Below are 18,848 nucleotides of genomic sequence, written 5' to 3'. Positions count from 1 at the left end.
TCCAGGAGTGCCCAGGAGCGGCGGGCAGTGCCCCGTCCCCGTGCGTGTACCCGAGGGACACGGGGGCAGCGGGGATAGCCGCTGTCAGGGGCTGCCGCCGCACCCCCGCAGCTCTCTCCAGGCCAGGCCCGCCTCCGGCAAAAGCGCCGCCAGTGCCCCGGGCCCGGGGGCACGGTGGGAGCGGGGCCGGCCGCTCTACCGGCGGCATTCGGCGGCACCGCTCCCGAGGTCTCCGCCGCGCCGGGGCCGGAGCCGGGGGTGATGCGGGCGAAGCCGTGCCGGGCCGTGCCTGGCAGCGCCGGGCGGAGCGGGGCGGGGCCGCGGTGCCGAGCGCCGTGAGGGGAGGCGCGGCCGCGGCTCGGCACGGCCCGGCACGGGGTGATGCGGAACGGCACGGTCGGTGGTACCTCCTCCCGGGCCGGGCCGTGTGGAGGGACGGACGGCAGGAGGCAGAGAGGGAGGAAAAGAGGCAGGGTGGGAGGGACCCCACGGCGCCGCTCGGAGCCCGGCCCGGCCCCAGGAGCGCGACAAGCGGCTGGCACGGGATAAAGTTATCCCGGAATAAGGCTGCACGCATGTGCGTCACCCCGGATGTGAACATGCCGGCCCGGCTCCCCGCTAGCTCGCTCCGCCTGGCTCCAACGGATGGGCTAAGCCGTGCCGTGCCGAGCCGAGCCGTGCCGAGCCGTGCCCGAGGCCCTGCAGCCCGGTAGGGGCCGGGGGAGGCCGGGCCGCCCGGGCGCCCTCGAGGGCCGAGGTGCGAAAGCCCCTCCCGGCGGGGCAGGGGCAGGTGCGCAGCCCGGGGCGAGCGGCGGGCGGGGCCCCGGGAGCGATGGATTTTCGTGGGAAGAAGTACGAGCGCGGCAGCAACTGGTCGGACCCCGAGGTGGTGGAGCTGCTGCAGCTCTGGGCCGACGAGTCGGTGCAGATAGAGCTGGAGAGCTGCTTGCGCAACCAGCACGTCTTCAACCGCATCGCCGAGGTGCTGCGGGAGAAGGGCATCCACCGGACGGGAGACCAGTGCCGGGAGAAGATCAAGAAGATGAAGCTGGAGTACCGGCGGATCAAGGACAACAGCAAGGCCCCGCGGGGCGGGCGGACGTGGAAGTTCTACGAGGTGATGGACCGGGTGCTGACCAGCCGGCCGGCCCTGGCCTATGGCTCCCTGAGCGGCAGCATGATGGCTCAGCAGGTGCTGCAGGGCGGCATGGTGGAGAGCTACCACCACCAGTTCACCTCCTCCGCCCTGCCCTTTGGACACTCCCAGCACCCTGAGCTAATGGAAATCAAATGTGAGGAGGTGAATTCTGATGACCACAGCTTGACCCCAGAGCCCCCACAAGCCATGTCTTACCAGCAGGGCTCCCCTGAAGATCAGGAGATGGAGAGAGCCTTCTTGGAGAGGGCCCAAAACGACTCTCCCATCTCCAGGGTGGAGATTCCCATTGAAACCAGTGTTTCACCTTCAGGTAGGGATAGCCTTTTACATTCCAGTATAAGGTTTCTGCCCATTTTCCCAGAAAGAGAAGATTATTTCTGGTGCAGAGATAGACACCTGGTTTTCTAAGTGACATTTGGATCCTTGTTTTTCCACATGCCAGAAAGCTTTAAAGTAGAAGGCTGATATCTGAATTTATGGTGTTTTGACCATTCCCAAATGCAGGTATCTCACTGCAGGTATATATAATCTAGAATTACTGAGCTAGGTGAAACAGTGTGTATGAAATCCAAGGAGTTCCATAAGCTGGGCTAGTTAGTTTTCTGCATATAATGCTGACAGTAAAAAACGCATTTGCATGCTTATTTGTTATCACTTGAACATAACCTGAGCTGTCTGCTGTCCTCATGTTGAATTGTATCATGACACCCTCTTCTGCCATGATTGTACTGTAAACCTGCAGGTAAAATGTACTTGCATTGTTTTAAAATATGTTCCAGATCTAATATTTTAGCCACTCAACAGTGAAGAATACTTGGGAGTAATCATTGCCTGACTTTCTAAGCCATTCGCTGGGACTTGCAAAGAAGATGTTTTTGAAAGTCACTGGCAGAAACCGTGTATTTGTTTACAGGAGATGAGTGAGATTCCTGCACTGAAAATGCAGTTGGCATTGCTTAGCTACCAGGAAGAGTACAGTCTGGGAATCCTGGGGATTTCAAGCCAGTCTAGGACAGGCTGATGGAAGACCATGAATTGCTGAAGAAGGAGAGATGATAACAAATGGGAGGTTAATGTCTGAGGTCAGGAAGAAATGGTATCTCCTCTTGGCTGTGGTGATTGCATAGTTAGCCTAGTGGAGGGAACTGATGACCATTCAGGTTAATACAGAGACCATGTAAGGGGCTGGGGCTGGCAGCATCATGGTATGCCCAATGTGTGATGTTGAAAACAAACTTAAAAAACTGTTTGCAAACCTCAGGATGTACCTGACAGCTTTTGCTTTGTTTTTTCTATAAACTCTATGGTAGATAAAAGGGTGTCCTTATGACAGGCAGGAGAAGGAAGAAAGGCATGCCCAAGCCACTTTGCTGCTGCACTTTTTCTTCTTTGCTTTTGTGTATTCACAGGTTTCAGTGAGCCAAACATGGCAAACTCATCACGGATCCAGAACGTTGTTCCCCGGCCTGGCTTCTCGTCTTTGCATCGGCTGAGAAAAAAGCGGAAAGGCCAGCGCATAAGGGACCCACTCGACGATCTCCTGCTGAAGACTCTGACATCTCAGCGAGCCATGGAAGAGCGCTTTTTGCAGATGGAAGAACGCCGATTTCAGCGAGATTTGGACGTGGAGGAGCGTCGGATGCAACTGGAGCAGCGCCGGTTTGAACTGGAGAGGGAACACGAGTTTCGCATGTTCAATGTCTTTGCTCAAATGCTCAGCATCCTAAAGCAGAGCCATAGTGGCTCCTCCTCCTCTGTTGCCATGCCTCAGGGTTTGGACTTCAGCCAGGCACTGTCCGAAATTGAGGGAATGGGAGGAAGAGGGAGCAACGTGCAAGAGATGAGGGTTCGGCCGCTTGCCAAGAGGAGGGTTGACATGCACAGCTTCTGTAACCCCAGCGGCTTCCAGAGAAGCCCCTACCTCTCTGCTCGTGGCAACTTTGCCAACGTTTTTCAGGGCTCCACTGAGGAAGGGTACAAAGCCTATCATGCTGACAAGTATGATGAAGACAAGAACCCCAATGTGAGTAAGAGCCTCAAAGTGTTTTCCTGGCTTCCTTGTTAGGAAAAAAAGTTTCTCAGAGGTTTGCTGGCAGATGTCCTAAAAGTGGGGGGTTTTTTTGATCTCACTAATACAAGGTGATTCAAACTGCTTATTTGAGGAAAAGAAATTAAAAGAAAGAAAGAATAGAAAAGAAATTAAATTAGCTTTGTGGATCATCTAGATACCAAAGATGAATGCTATATTTATCTCAGGTTTGCACACACTGATTTTTTAATCAGCGTAGTAATAGCAGTAGCAGACCTTGAAAGAGATAAGAAATCTGGAGGAACAGAGCTCATTTTCCTCCTTTCACCTTGTGACCTCTATTGCCCACTGAAGACCATCTCTGATTATCTGACTATATCTGATTATTTTAGGTGATAGGTGCAGGAAGTAGAACTACTAAGTAGTAGCCTTTTTTTTTAATTACTGTTAATAACACTCAGCAATTTTTCTACCCGTTTACACTCAGCTGCTCAGTTTTAAGTAGCTCATCATAGCCCTCTTGTGGCACAAGGTCTGTGTTAATAGTTCATGGCAAATTATTACTGAGTAACAAGTGTAGTAAATATAAATAATTTATATGTGGATTACTTTTAGTTAGAGTCTTCATTCACATACTGAACTAAGTACTTGAAACTTTTAAAATATTTTATTATTAGCCCTGACTTTAGTTGCCCTGTGTGCAGGGGTGAAAACTAGATTGTCAAACTAGAAACACACAGGGGAAGTTTTTGTTACTAGGTGTATTATGAGGTACAGGCTTCTGCTTCTACAAACTGTTGTCTCTGTAGGAGGTAGTTTTCTTTAAAAAAATACCTAAAATTAGACTTGTAATTTAATAACATCAGAAGTGTATAGTTGTTTCAATTTTCTTCCACATTTTAAAATTATATTTACCCAAGCTCTTCCAATAATGAGAATGTACTAGTAGATTTGAACTCTTCAGAATCTAATGCCATATTATATATGGCCAAATCACAAACCTGGAACTGTAGGGTCATCTCTCCAGAGGGGAAAATTCAGTAATTCAAATATTTATCATGACTACATGTTTATATGGTTTTTGAGCAAATCAGTGGAGTGGAATAGTAATTAATGGTAAACAAATGCTTTTAAGATAAAAAAACATATCCAAAACCTTGTTTAAAACTGCTGCTGAAGGGTAAACCTTGTTTTTTTTTCAGAGTTGCTTTAGGGTTTCATTTTTTAGTTACACATAATAATGAGTGAATTCAAGATTAAGTTAAACATGTTCTGTAAATAAGTATAAACTATTAGTACATGTTCATTAACAGACAGTTTATTATTATTATTGACTAAGAAGCCAAGTGCTTGGGATATATATGGAAATGTACACACATAGATGCATGTCTTGAGTTATATATGGTGAAGTTTATGTGAACTGTGTTTTGATTTTTCTTTGGTAAGCTTTTTGGAGGCAATTTAGTGAAGTGATAACTAAGGTGATGTACTCACATGTTTTATGTGTCTATAAACAATACTGTTTCTTTTTCTAGGGTATAATAAACTTTGGCACCAGTGAGAACAAGCTCTGCTTTGACCTGATGTCCAAGCGGGTAAGTTCTATTCCAAAATAAAACACTGAATTTGCTGTGCAGTCCCTCTTCAAAGCTTGCACTTTCCTAGAGTTACTACTGTTACTCAGGATTCTCCGGTGAAGTTTTTCATTATGGATTTTAAATTTGTTGAAAGTCACTTTTGAATACATCTACTTGTACATTTATTTATTTTATTTTTGCAGGAGGATAGGAACATGGGTGTTTTTCTCTTCATCTTCGTGATGGGTTTCCCTCTGGGGATGTACTTATTTCAGAAAAGTAGATGAAAATAAAATTTATTTTATTTTCCCCTCCTTACAGCAGATGATTTAATACAGATGTTTTGAAATTAGTTTTGAACTCTATTTAATTTTGAGTATCTTTACACCCATCTATTATAAAGTCACACAACTTGGACACCTGATTCTGAACTCACCTGAAATGTGCAAGTGGGGCAGCAGTGAAATCTCTCAAAATCAGAGTGGATCAGCTGCTACCTGCTGGCTTTGCACCAGGCAAAGGAGTGGAACACATAGCAGAACTGAAAAAGTAGAAAAAGTCAAAAGGAAACAAGAGAACTATCCTGTAGAGGAATGCTTCTAGATTTCCATTAAAATCACTGCCCAGGTGGCAAGCAGCCTTTGAGGTGGACATGTAGCACTTTTTCCTACCTGTGGTTGTGTGCGGGGAGGGAACGTGACTCAGAGTTGGACAGTCAGTCTCTGCAATTTGAAGTTCATGGTTGCTCCCATTCCACCACTTCCCATCCTCAAAATGTTCCCTGTTTTATTTCTGCCTGCTACTCCACTGGTTCGGGGGATGCTACCCCACCACTCCACATTCCAGCTAAAAGAACAGGTAAGGCAGAGCTGCTGCCTGCATGGAAAGGTGTCTTCTAGGCTGTGTAGGTGGTGCCTTCCTTCCTTCACTGTCCTTTCCCCTTTAAACTAACACCACTGCAGTAAGTAGTGCAGAGGGAGACAATAGTCGGCTGCATCTTAATTAGCCCTTCTATGAAAGTAAGTCAGGTATAGTGTTCATGTTTGTGGCAACAAGCAGCAGAAAGATGTTGTTGCCAGCTTCTCAGTCCTTGCAGTCTTGAGTAACAGTATGGATTCACTGAGGCTGATGCAGCATCATCTGGGATTGTAGGCAAATATTTTTTTGCTATTTGGGATTAAAAATACTTACTGCTGCCACTGAATAATGTATCTAGTTTCTGTTTTCAACTTCTGACCCTTAAATTAGAGAATACTTACCCTATTATTTCTAGGGGTCCTCCTCTTATTAATTCATAGTCATTTTTGGCCAAGTCTGCTGGTATGTTTGGTGTTTCATTCTCTAGATAAGTTTAGGAGAGAGATGTAAGGAGGCACAGTTCTTGGAGCTACATAGACTCCAAGAACATCTGCAGCTGAATGAAGGAACTTTTATCCTATACTATCAGGTTGTAATTCTGCATGGGATAAGGACATTGTCTTTAAACTCCAGAGCTTGGCACTAGTTATTAAAACACCTATAGAAAATGTTATGGTTTTGTTACCATGTGTGAAGCTTTCACACTGCATGTGGAATTTCCCTCCTCTTTTGCATTATCACCTACTTGTGTCACCCCCACCTTTACTCTTTTTAATATTAACTCATAGATTTGGTTGCCATTAAATATTTGGAAGGGGCATTGTATATAATACTTGTTTATTGCCTTTTTGTTTATCTAAAATGTTCTCTCAGCCTGTATCAATGCTGTGCTTTCCCTTGCAATTTCACAGAACTGGATTATGTGAAACCCTGATACTTAGAACTTTGAAAATATTTAGGTAAAAGCAGTGTGCACACTTTATCTAAACATAAGTATTAAAAAGTATCTCCACAGTTCAGGTCAATCTGTCTTTGAGATCAGAAAGAACTTCTTATAAGGAACAAAGTGCCTGCCCTAGGTAATAATTATTAGGAAGATAATTTAAATTTTCTCATGTCTTTTGAAAGGTCCTGTTACACTTCAACACTTACCAAACTGATCAGAAAAATAAATCTGAAGAAGCTGCCATAACTTTGAACTGAGACATAAATGAAAGCTGTGATTCATTAAAAAAACTAATAGATTGAAAGTTAATTAAGGAAAATGCATATCTGACTCTGATTCAAATTCCTTTCTAACTCTTTCTGACAGTCTGGACCTGAGCTTTCACAACTGGGACTTATTTTTCCAGCCAAAAGCTGTTGTCCTCAGAGCTTGGGCAAAACACTCTTGGGTTTGCTTCATTTGCTGAGAAAGTCTTTTGCAGACACATTGGTTACGGGCATTGGTATGGGTACGTTGCCTGTTCTGCATCCTTTTTATAGATTTCTGTGCAGTGAAGTTTTGGCTGCAATAACTTAGCAGAAACCCATAGTTCGTACAATCTGAAGGTATCACAGATCAATTTGCTGGTCCTTGCTTCTCCAAGCTGCTTTAATTTTGATGGTCAGTGCCTTTCCCAATCCAGTTTTACAACTGTTGAAGTTGTACAAGTGTCTGTGCAGGTGTGTGCCTGTACAAGGATCCTGTCTATCTCCATATTTCCCTTATCAGTAACTGGGCTTTTAATGTTTCTTCTCATTTTTCCCAGCTGACACAGGCTGATATGAATCTGATGGACCCTTCACTGCTTCAGTATCCTGACTGGAAAGGACATCTGTTGTAAGTCTTTTCTGTAATGCTTCTCTTTTTAACTATTGCTTAATAAACAGAATGGATGAATACAAACCTCTTCTGCTACACCATGCATGCACCATTTATAGATTATTTATATTATTTATAGACATTATCCATGGCACCTCTGCTGGGTGTAAAAATCACGTCTGTTCCATGGGCCAGAGCTATCCTGTTTTCTAGCTATTTTCACCAGACTGTACTGTCCCTGATCTGACTTTCATAAGATGTGAATATGGTTTTGAAGCCCACCCTCTTGGAGAATATTTGAATCAGTATTTGCTTTTGTGTATTTTTCAGTTTACGGGAAGAAGTGGCTCAATTTTTGACCTATTACTGCAAGGCCCCTGCACCTCTCAAAGCAGAGAATGTAGGTAACCCAGTGACCATTGGTGTCTGTTCTAATGTATTGCCATTTGTTGGGAAAAAGTTTCAAAATCTGTTTGTTTAAACAAATTATTTGATAAGAATGAAAGCTGTTATCATGTAAATGAGATTGATTCTTCATTTCAGTAGCTTTTGATTCTCACTTTTGCCAGAACATTTCAGGCCTACTGTATATTTGCCTCATGTTTCACTCCTGTGTGCTAGCTCCTCCTACCGGTACTCTCAGTGCGGCTTTACATTTTGATCTCCCTCAGGGACCTACTATGCCTGTGTCCCTCAGCCTTGACAAAGAGTGCCCACTGTTTGAGTTCCACGTCATTTTATTCCTCTACCTCAAGACAGAGATTTGTAATTGAACCAAGAGTTAGTTTTAGGCTGTAAAATTTGTGGCAGTGTCGCTAGATAGACATCAGGACCTGAGTCTGCAGGACTTGCTGACTTGTGAGAGATACAGCCTGGATGCAGGGGCGTGTGGAGGTCAGGAGCTCCTGTCTCTGCTGAGTGCTGAAGGCAGCAGGAGCTGGTACAGCCATTGCTTTTCTGGCTGCAGTAATTCAACAGAACCCCACACTTAATGAGAACTGAGGTTACCACTGATCAGTTTGCTGATCACTGCCTCTTTGAGGCACCAGATTGTTCCTGATACTTGGAATGAAACTCATGGTATCTGTGAGCATTTGTCCTGTAGAAGCAGGAGTCAAACCTGCTTCTGTGCGAGACGATAGTTTCCACTTCTGCACAAATTTGGCAGGAGGTCAGAACTGCTCTTACCATGAAGAAAAGATAACATGTATTAACTGTTGAAAAGTATTTTGATTTACTAGCATCTCAGAACTGCTCCCCAACTTTTTCCCTACTTTAAGCCTATTATTTTTCTAAATTGCTTATTAAAATGAAAAATGGAACTGGAACAAAATGTCTGTGAAGGAACAGGATTAAAGTTATTCTGGTAGAAGTGGGATTTCAGCAGGAAAATTATAATGGAGAATAAGGGAGAAAATTTATTTCAGTCATATTCCTTTATTGTGTTGACTTTCTATGTATGGATTTATCACTAGCATTTCTCTTTCTTCTGTAGGTGATTGTTTTAAATGGTTGTGGCTCTTTATTTTCTGCATTAGCTACAGTCCTTTGTGATCCAGGGGGTAAGTGGATGGTTGGAACATTTGTTTTGTTTTGTTTTGTTTTGTTTTGTTTTGTTTTGTTTTTCTACTGGGAAATAATGTTACTTTGTTTAAATACGGTTAGACAGAAGTGAAGTAGTGGAATTGGCATTGGCCTGCTGCAAAGATCTTGTTTCCTGCAAAGTTGTGCTGTGAAATTCTTCATTTCTGTGGTCTGCAGATGTCATGCGCTCACACTTGGTGCCTGCCCTGTCTGCCTTCACTGTTTTTGTGGTGCCCTGTTTTAGTTTGCCAGACTAGACATGGGCTATACTCATGGTTACCTGGGCACTTGCAGAATATTAAAGAATTAATGTAAAAATAAAGTGAAGAAAGAGGCTGTAGAATTGCAGTTTTTCCAAGGGACCCAGCTGTAAAAATGCTTTCATATTTAGCTAAAGCACATTAGGAGAGAAGACTGTGGCCTGTTGATAACTAATTTTGTTTTCTTGGTTCCAGAAGCTATTCTGATTGCTACTCCCTTTTATGGTGGTATTACCCAGAGTGTCTTCCTCTATGGTAATGTCAAGCTGGTGTATGTCTATTTAGACAGTAAGGTAAGATCTGAGAGAAGGGAATAACAACCTCTGTAGTTAAACTGGAAAGCTGACCTTTGGGAACCTCTGCAAGCAGTTCTCAGAACAAGGGTACACTACAGCCAGCGGACATTTACACAGGTTATTGCTGGGAAAATGGGCACATGGTTTACAAGAAAGTCACTTAAGACCATGCATCTGGATTCCAATTTTGTCCTTTTCTTGTATCTTACTCCCAGTAAAAGTTCTTGAAAGGAAAAAAAATTACCATTTTGAACCTTGGAGAGGAAAGTTACTTCGTGTGCTACTGAAGGTGGTCCCAGGGTGGAAGAGCAGATGGAGATATTGCATTGCTTTAGTTATTCAAGGATAGCAAGAAACATCTGGTTTTGGCCAGCCTATGATGGACTTTTCTTTGATTTTACTTATTGATTTATTTATTCTCTCTGTAGTATAAAAGGATAAGATGATGGTTGCTAGGTCATTATTGTTGGGGATTTATTTTCTTTCAGGGAACATTTTTCAGTGGATTGACTCAAGGCAGTCTCTATGGAAACAACTTTGCCTTTTTAATCTTTTTTATGTTTTTCAGATTACTGGAACAAGTACTCGGCCTTTTCAGCTTACAGTGGAAAAACTGGAAAAAGCCTTGCAAGATGCCCGGGCAGAGGTCAGTTTAGTTTCACATTACCAGCTAAGTTTACAATATATTGGAGATGTCACATCCCAGAAGTGGCCTAACTATCAAAGCATTTTAAAAACCTAGCATTTTCTGGTTGTCCTTGTAGACCATATGAGATGACGGCTTGCAAGCTCAGGGGCACTTCTAGGGGGAATCCCTCAGTGTTGTGTCTGTCCAGTTTTGGTCACAGCACAGAAGGATAAACAAGACAATTCGTGAAGCACTGGAATCCATTCATATCACCAAAAAAATGTACTTGGATGTGCACTAAAATCTGGGACTACCCAGGATTTCTCCCTCAAAAAGGCCAGCTGAGTTACCTGAAAAGTGACTGCTCTACATAGCAGGGCAGATGAACACGCTAAGAATGCTGAGAATTTTTGCAGGAGGGAACTGTAGAGGATAAAATGCAAGTGAATATCACTTTTCTGAAGAGTTAATCTGTAAGTTTGTCATTGTCCTAAATCTCATATATGTTTAGCTGCATCTGTGAATTGCTACTAGCTCTGACATCTCCAGCCAAGTAGTGTGCTCTAAATGAGTACACTTTGCAACCACCTAACTCAAATTCTTGTCTTTCTTGCCACTTTCACAGGCAGTCTTCAGTAATTTATTATTTCTTAATTACTAATGCAGCTCAGAAAAAGTACTTCCCTACTGAGAGCATGTGAGACCATCTTTCTCATTAATTGGTTGACCAGATGGCAACCAATTACTTGGTGGTGGCAATTCCCTCTTTTCAAAATCATAGATTAATTCTATAATATTTTGCTCATTTCACTTTGCAAATGATTTAATTGTAAAAAAAGATCTTAATTGGTGGCTGAAAGTCTTCTCATGCAAATCTAACCTTTGAGGTGAAAAGTCATGGTGGAAGCTTCAGGGGAATCCTGTGTAGAGGAACTGAAAATTTCTCCCAATGATAAGCACTCTTTTAATACTATGATGTTTGTATTCTGCAGGGTGTCACTGTAAGGGCCTTAATTCTTCTGAATCCCCAAAATCCCCTTGGGGACATCTACTCCTTGTCAGAGCTACGGGATTACCTGGAATTTGCTAAAAGGTATGTCATTTTGGAAGGCTGAGATATCCTGAGTCAGATACAGCTTCCAGAATCTGGTGGACTACTTGCTGTCCCTGAATTTATCTGTGAATATCTTTTAAGTCAGGTAAACAGTCTGTTCTTCACACACATTGGTGAACTTAAGAAAGGAGAGGGGAGTGCATGGGAGTCATTTGGGGTGGCAAAGCAACTTGCATCAAGGAATGCAAGTTTTATTTTTCAGTAATCCAAGGAAACACTATGGCACTGAGCTTCCCTGGTAGGAAGCTGAGTTCTTTTCCTTCTCTGTATCTGTAAAGACAAGTATATGAATATGGGTTCCCAGTTTCATCATGGATCATAATAATCTTTGAGATTCAGATTCTATGAGATGCTGAGTGGATGGGTAGTACATGTAGGAATTATTTCTCACATTGGCAATGATAGGATCTTTGTCTTGTTACATGGTTACAGTGGGTGACATTTAAGTGGATATATGTCAAATCATTTCAATGTACACAAAACAGATCTAAATTGAGAAAAGTTGCTTTATTTCTGCAAAATTTGGCATCCCCTCTTTGTATAAAGCAAGTATTTGGAGGCCTGAGTTTATCTCTGTTAAACCAAAAGCAGCCTTCTTTTGTAATCTCAATTTTGTCCTTTTGCAGGCATGAATTGCATGTGATAGTAGATGAGATCTACATGCTGTCAGTTTTTGATGAATCAGCCACGTTTCACAGTGTCCTAGGCATGGACAGGTAAAAGCAGCTCCTACTTCCCTGGCCATCTTCCAGTGACAGTTCAACATGATGCCTTGCTGAGAACTTGTGACTGGAAGTTAAGTCATGAGCTAGTAAATTCTGAATCCACCTTACATTGATTTATGTACTTTTTTTTTAATATAATTTCTGAATGGTAAATGCATTTTTTCAGCATTTAATCTAGCAAGTAAAAAAATGGTAGTTAGCTTTTTATTGTGGTATACTTCTCAATGTGTGCATCAGTATTTGGTTATGATAGTCCCCAAAACTGAAAACAGATTTTTCATTTGTTGAAGGTGATTATTTTTTTCCTACCTAAATATGTTTTTCCCATGTTTCTGTTGATGTTTGTAAATACTTTCTATTGGTGTTTACTTCCTAATTTTCCATAGAGTAGTCCCAGATCACAGTAGTATTACAGACTGGATAACAGCTTTTATTAGGTATTGTTTTAATGAGATGAAAAACTTTTTAAATATTTTTAAAAATATGGTGTGTTGTTGAGTTGTTTTTTTTTTTTTTTAATTTCTAGTCTTCAGCAGTGGTGCTAGCTATCTTTTTGTTCTCAGTTGCAAGGAAATAAAATATACTCAGTTAAGTGTTAGCTCAGTCTTGCTGGGCTTAGATGTAAAAGAACATCGCTTTTGATTCTTGACAAAATACATTGGCAGAAGCCTGATTTCTAGCATTAAATGTACGAGCTTCAGGAAATGTGCATCTAAAATGTAGCAGTTGTAAGCATCTGTGTCTTTGAAATATTTAAAAATTCTATCTAAAGCTACTTCCAATAGGTTCCTAGCTTGTAAAGTTAGGTTGCATTTGAATTTTCCCTTCTTGACTGCTGTTCGGTGATGCACTGTCTGTCATTGTGTAATGCTGCCTCTCTGTTTCTGCAATGCTGCACTGGTGATCCAAAAGCTTCAGCACCTATGACACTAACTGCTCATCTGCATCCTTCTACATACAGATTGCCTGATCCACAGCGGACTCACGTGATGTGGGGCATAACCAAGGTGAGTGCTGGTTGTTATCGTGCTGTGCCTTGGGCTCCTCAGGTTCCTCATGCTGGAAAGATCAAGTTAGTAGTAATAGGATCCCAGTGGTTCAGTGTAATAAAGTAGTCTCTCTGCATCTTCTGCAGGATTTTGCTGTTTCTGGGATTCGTTTTGGTACTTTATATACAGAGAACCAAGATGTTGCTAATGCAGTGGCTTCTTTGTGTTATTTCCATGGGGTTTGTGGACCTGTTCAGCACAAGGTTGCACAGCTGCTTAGAGACAGAGGTGAGTCAGTAGCTCCATGTACAATCTTCTGCCATTCTGTATGTTTCAGTACCTGGAAAATCTCCCCTCCCTTATGTTCCCTAATGGTCTCCTCTTTGTACACCTTAATTGACAGTTTTCTATTCAAGAAGAAGCTGCCCGTGCAACACAAGGCTGACAGCTCTGCAGAAAAGGACCATTTCTGCAGAGCTCCTGATCAGCAGAGTTAGAGGAGCAGCTTGGAAGAAGCATGGTAGCTATTTATACAGAAATTGCCAGTGTTATCTAGAACCAGATGAGCAGAAACAAAGAATACAGGCTTGTAGGACAAGGGAAATGGAAATGGGCTTCAAACTCTACGCAGGGTGGAATGCTAACAGTCCACGATGAATAAGAACCATAAATGTAGGGAAACTTCCTCAGGAAGGTCGAGATACTCTTCTGTGCAGACATGAAACTCTGCAGTTTCGTGTTATTTGAGGAAACAGAAAACAAAAGAAGGAGGTGAAGTATGAAGCAGACACTGAGTGTCTTGGAAGCTTGAACAGATCTGAATACTTCCTCAGTTTGTGATTCTTTTCTTTATCTTCTTCTTCTGGTCAGATTGGATCAACCAGGTGTACCTGAGGGCCAATCATGCCCGCCTAAAAGCTGCCCATACGTATGTGACAGATGAGCTGAAGACACTTGGGGTTCCTTTTCTCAACCGCAATGCAGGCTTCTTTGTGTGGATTGATTTCCGAAAGGTTGGTAGTTTTAGGAAGTGAGGCTTTTCCTGGGGTGAGGACAGGCATGTAGTACAACTGCATCTAGAGGAAAGGTTAATATTGTGACAAGCATTTTGTTTCAAAAAATCTGTTGTCTGAGGAGGAGAGGGAAGGACTGCCAGATGTTTCAGACTGTTCTTTTCCTTTCATCAGTCTGTGAACTTCCCTCCTTGCAGGAATCTTACTACTCTCAAGCCACTTCCCTCCCCATTTCTTCCTTTGTATCACAACTGCTGTACATCAGAGGTAAAAGGTGTCTCCCTTGGCCTTTGCAGACCTTATGGGAATCACAAATTCATGAGGATCTCAGTGATGTAGTCTATATGGTACTAACCTCTGGCCCTTCTGATGACTCTCCTAGTACCTTAAGACAGGCACATTTGAGGAGGAGTTGCTGCTCTGGAAGCGTTTTCTGGATAATAAGGTCCTCCTGTCCTGTGGAAAAGCCTTTGAGTGCAGTGAACCTGGATGGTTCCGTATCATCTTTGCTGACAAGGCCCACCGGCTGCAGTTAGGTGAGTAATGTTCTTTTTCCTCCCACCACAATTTCTGCAGCACTGTTCCCTTCTCTTCTTAATCCTAAACTTAGCCTTTATTATCCTCTCATCTTCTCTGTTCTTTTCTCCCTTTCTCCATTATCCTTTTCTGGATCGGATGGATTTGAAGACACTTGTGGCTTAAACTAATCCAGTAGTGTTTCTCCTTATACCACTGCAGGTATGCAACGGATACGCAAGGTTTTGGAAGAGCGTGAGCAGGAGATACTGGCTGAGGAGGAGCAGCCTTGTCAATCAGACCAGGATGGCAAAGCAGATAGCACAGATGAAGTCATTTTTGTATCCCGCCACCAGGACCCTATCTGTGCCAGTAGCTCCAGCCTTGGTGACCTCATTGGCCTCCTGCAGCAACAGATGCGTTCATCTGACTGGCTACAGAAAAACACAGCTGAGCAATTTGCCCAGGAAAAGCCAGAGATCTATGATGTGTTCAGCAAACTGGTGGGGAAGCAATAGGGGTCAGTGTGCCTTCAGGGGCATTCCTGAGCAGTGACTGACCCTGGGCCCCTAACAACTCGGTCGCGACTTCCAGCAAATAATATATTTTCTGTATAGCAAGAAAATTACTTTGTAGGCCCCCTCCTCTGCCTCCTGTTTGAGATCTCTGATTTGTACTATATAGGTGTGTTTCCTTGGATTGGGGTGAGGGTAGGGAGGGGGGGGGTGTCTTGTTTGCGTGCTGCTCTCTGTTCTGCGGCATCATTGTATTTTATATTTAATTTCTAATGAATATGCTCTCAACTCTCTTATAAGGTCCTGTGGTGTAATTTTTTTATTCTTCTTCACACTTTCCAGAAAGAGACTCTAGATTGTTAAGTTATGTGAAGTTTCCCTTTTCTTAATTGATGATCAGCTATAACTATTTGGGGGCCAGCTGTCTCAAAGAGGTGGTTTTGAGAGATAGAATCTAGTGTCAGCCCTAACTTAGCCCTAGCTAAGGGTAAATAAACATGTACATAGATTCATCTTCATGGCTCTTAAGCCCATAGTCATCTAGACTGAGTTCTATAAATCATTTTGTTTTGAGTTGGTTTCCAGTCTGACCTCACATCAGACAGTATCTCTCAGGGTCTGTGTCTCTATGAAGTCTTGATGACTTTACGATTGTAAAAGTCCTTTTTCTCCCAGCCCGAGCTGCCAATGAAGAGGTTTGGAATGCGTCCAATTGCTTTTCCAAGGTTGTTTATTTCTTCTTATCTATACATTCTTTCTCTGACCTGCCGAGATCCTCTCAGCAAGGCAGCCATGGCAGTCTGCCCTCGAGCCTCAGGTGTCTCCCACCTTATATACTCAAAACTACGTGTACCATGTTTACAGTTCCCGTATCAATACCTAAGATCTATGTTGGACATTGTGTCTCTACCTTAAACCAATAGAAAAGTGTCACTATCACAGCAAGACATGGAGGACAAGAAGAACAAGAAGAAGATCAGGACGTGCCCAAATCCCTCCATCTTGTCCCCTGAACCCCTTATCTTAAAAACCCCAAAATTCTATTTTTCACCCTATGTTAATTTCACTATCACACTACTCAAACCCTTGTGGCTTATAATCCCTCATATAAAATTGACAGCCTCTTCCACAGGCTAAAATTGAAGCCACAGCTGTTTTTGACTTCATGCCAGGGTCTCCAAGCCCCCTGTCAGGGTCTTGAGACAGCCAGGGCAGCCAGAGGGATGTCCTGGACTCTGACAAGTATCCACTGCTCTTGGCTGGTGAAATGCCTGGTTTTGTTTCTATTCTTTTTTATATTCATAGAAATAAACTGCATCCATTGGCCTTTTGGCAGAATGTCCAGAACAGAGCTACAAATGGAGAGGCAATAGAAAGTAGATGTTCTTTTTGCATTTTTCTATTCCTGGAAGTCCATCCCTTGTGGTTAACAGCAACGTATATTGGCAAAAGAGTGCAGAGAATACTTCTGCCACCGTGTTAGGTGTACCTGCAGGCACAGCTGCTTCTGTCACCTACCACAGGCATCCAAGGACGTGCCTTCCACCATTATCATGATAATGAATGCATTTTTTTCTGTGTTTCTCAGTTTGCAGGGAAATTTTTTTGACTAAATGGTATTCTTCTGTCTCCTTCTCTTTCCCATTTTAAGAAACTGTTTTCTGTATGCTGGTGGTAGAGTATTTCAACTGAAAGACTTCTTTCACAGATGAAAAACTATTTAACTTCTGGTACTATAAAATTTGGGTATCCTAAAGGAATTGGAGCTTGTTTTTCTGCATACATATTAATCAAGAGTTGAAGGAAATTGTTCATGAAAACTGAATAGAAGTGCACATTTCCTCTCCTCATAGATTTTGGCAGATGGGCATGAGTGCCAAAAGCGCGTCTGCATCATAAACCAAATTACGAAAGCATAGGCAACAAATAAATAATGCAACCACAGTTTGCTGTGTGGTGATGGTGGAGAGCTGCTTGGACAGTGAGAGGGAAAGTCTGAGCAGTGGCTGAAGAGAAGATGGTGCTGCTTGTGACTGCTGTGAGCAGTAACCAGTTCCTCCTTTGGCAATGAGGCAAGGTTGGTGAGGTGACTGGTAAGATCAGTATAAGGGATAGTTATAAACATAGTATTTGCTAACTAGTTTGGCATTTGTCCATGGACAATATTTCTAAGTCCACAAAGAAAACTATAGCAGAAGACAGGTGTCATTAATGAATGGGAAGTGAGATGTACAGCCAAATTAAAAATAGACTTCCTGATTTTCCCCCTCTTATTTATGTACCCCAAGGAGGACCTGAGCAACAAAATTTTAGTGATCAAGCTCTTTGAAATCAAGAGCCAGGTAAGACATTAGTTAAAGTGATATTTTAGGGGATCCCTATAACAAATTCAACCCATTAATTACTCCTAATTTTCTTTTGTTGTTCTAGTCATTCTTTCTGTTGGAGTATATGAATATACAATAGTAACAATTTATGCAATATTTTTCACCCATATATATTTACTGCCCAGAAAGCAGGCTTATTGTACTGTCTCTGTGTGGATTCAGCTAATAAAGCACACCTCTGCAGGAAAGAGGGTGTGATGTGCTTTCAGAATCCTCACAGCTAGTACAGTATGGCTGACAGTCACATCTAAGCATGCTGTAACTCAACAGAATACACACACACGTTGTTGCATTGAGTATTTTCTATGTTTTTTTCACATTTAACACCTGCCTGAGGACCTCTCCACTGAGGAATGTTAACTTGGTCAGAGAAAATAAAAATTTAACTGGAAATGAGGCTAGAGAGAAATATGGTTGTGAGTCTGCTGTTGGGGAAAAATGTGGTTTTTTGACTGGCAAACCCCATAAATGTTATAAATGGCCTTAACTAGTTTACAAGAAGTGGTAAACACATAGAAAGTCCTGTGCATATGTATATAGAAGCTAAATTAATTCCTATTTGCTCTAAGATTACCCCTGAAAGGAAAAACACAGGTTCTGCCTGTACAAATTGTTTGTTCTTTCTGCTACCTTCATGTTAGATGTTTTCTCTGCTTGATGTATCTCGTAGTTCTCATTAATGGCCTTTTCTTTTTCTATGTGGCAAATCTCTACAGTAAAAACATAGCAAAAAGATTAAGGATTCTCCCATGCTGTCCCTGCCCTCACAATTTTTTGGACCTATTTGTCAAGCGAGAGGCAAACAGAGCAGCATCTCATATGAATCCAGTCAGATATATATTTATAAAACTTCTGCATTTCATCTAAAACAAGAAATGCCATCAAAATGAGTATAACACTGTGCTTTCATTGCTTGAGCTCATTGTAATCATACAAGACGATAAAATCCACTTTGCATACAATTTTTATGTTCCAGTTATCATTCATTTGAGCACAGAAAGGATCCTAGATGGTTTCATGGTCCTTGCCATGTTGCAGTCACTCTCTCTCTCCTCCTCCCTCTCTGTTCCCCTCCTCTGCCCCCTTGCCCATTCTGTCTCTCTTCTCCAGAGAAGTATTCAATACTTTTAGGGTAGAGGTGGGAATTTCCTGTCCAGAAGTGCTCTATGTCATAGAAACTTGCATAACATACATTTCAGGCATACACTTGACATTTCATGTTTATGGGAAAGAAAAATCTGTAAATCTCCAAATTATTAACCTGTGCTACATTGCAGTTAACCAGGCAACATAAGTGGAGCCCATTCAAGATAAGTATTTTTGAAAAATCATGCATACTTACAGGAGGAATCAGTGAAAATGAGTTTTCCTTACAGAAATTTAATAGGGCCTAA

At 42.3% G+C, this 18,848-nt stretch overlaps 1 protein-coding gene across 2 annotated transcripts; it reads left to right on the top strand.

Moving 5' to 3' along the window:
- The first annotated feature begins 377 nt into the window (after positions 1 to 377).
- On the top strand, positions 378 to 15,363 carry ACCS (1-aminocyclopropane-1-carboxylate synthase homolog (inactive)). Of its 2 annotated transcripts, XM_053981297.1 has the most exons (16): positions 378 to 1,469; positions 2,569 to 3,182; positions 4,724 to 4,783; positions 7,375 to 7,445; positions 7,758 to 7,827; positions 8,923 to 8,989; positions 9,467 to 9,564; positions 10,136 to 10,213; positions 11,188 to 11,288; positions 11,936 to 12,025; positions 12,996 to 13,041; positions 13,170 to 13,311; positions 13,427 to 13,543; positions 13,894 to 14,036; positions 14,419 to 14,572; positions 14,775 to 15,363. In XM_053981297.1, exons 1-16 carry the CDS (start codon positions 833 to 835, stop codon positions 15,068 to 15,070), a joined length of 2,784 nt encoding a protein of 927 aa, XP_053837272.1. In that variant the 5' UTR covers positions 378 to 832; the 3' UTR covers positions 15,071 to 15,363. The 2 variants fall into 2 exon arrangements, with proteins under 2 accessions (XP_053837272.1, XP_053837273.1); XM_053981298.1 differs by lacking the exon at positions 13,427 to 13,543 and having other exon boundaries at positions 383 to 1,469.
- Positions 15,364 to 18,848: the final 3,485 nt, after the last annotated feature.

This window comes from Vidua macroura, chromosome 6 (genome assembly GCF_024509145.1).
Source record: "Vidua macroura isolate BioBank_ID:100142 chromosome 6, ASM2450914v1, whole genome shotgun sequence".
NCBI lineage: Eukaryota > Metazoa > Chordata > Aves > Passeriformes > Viduidae > Vidua > Vidua macroura.
This window is presented reverse-complemented; position numbering and strand designations above follow the sequence as displayed.

Coding starts and splice junctions, on each gene's coding strand:
- ACCS (XM_053981297.1), top strand. CDS start 833: ATGGATTTTCGTGGGAAGAAGTACGAGCGCGGCAGCAACTGGTCGGAC. Junction 7,446..7,757: donor GACTGGAAAGGACATCTGTT/GTAAGTCTTTTC, acceptor TGTATTTTTCAG/TTTACGGGAAGAAGTGGCTC. Junction 7,828..8,922: donor CACCTCTCAAAGCAGAGAAT/GTAGGTAACCCA, acceptor TTTCTTCTGTAG/GTGATTGTTTTAAATGGTTG.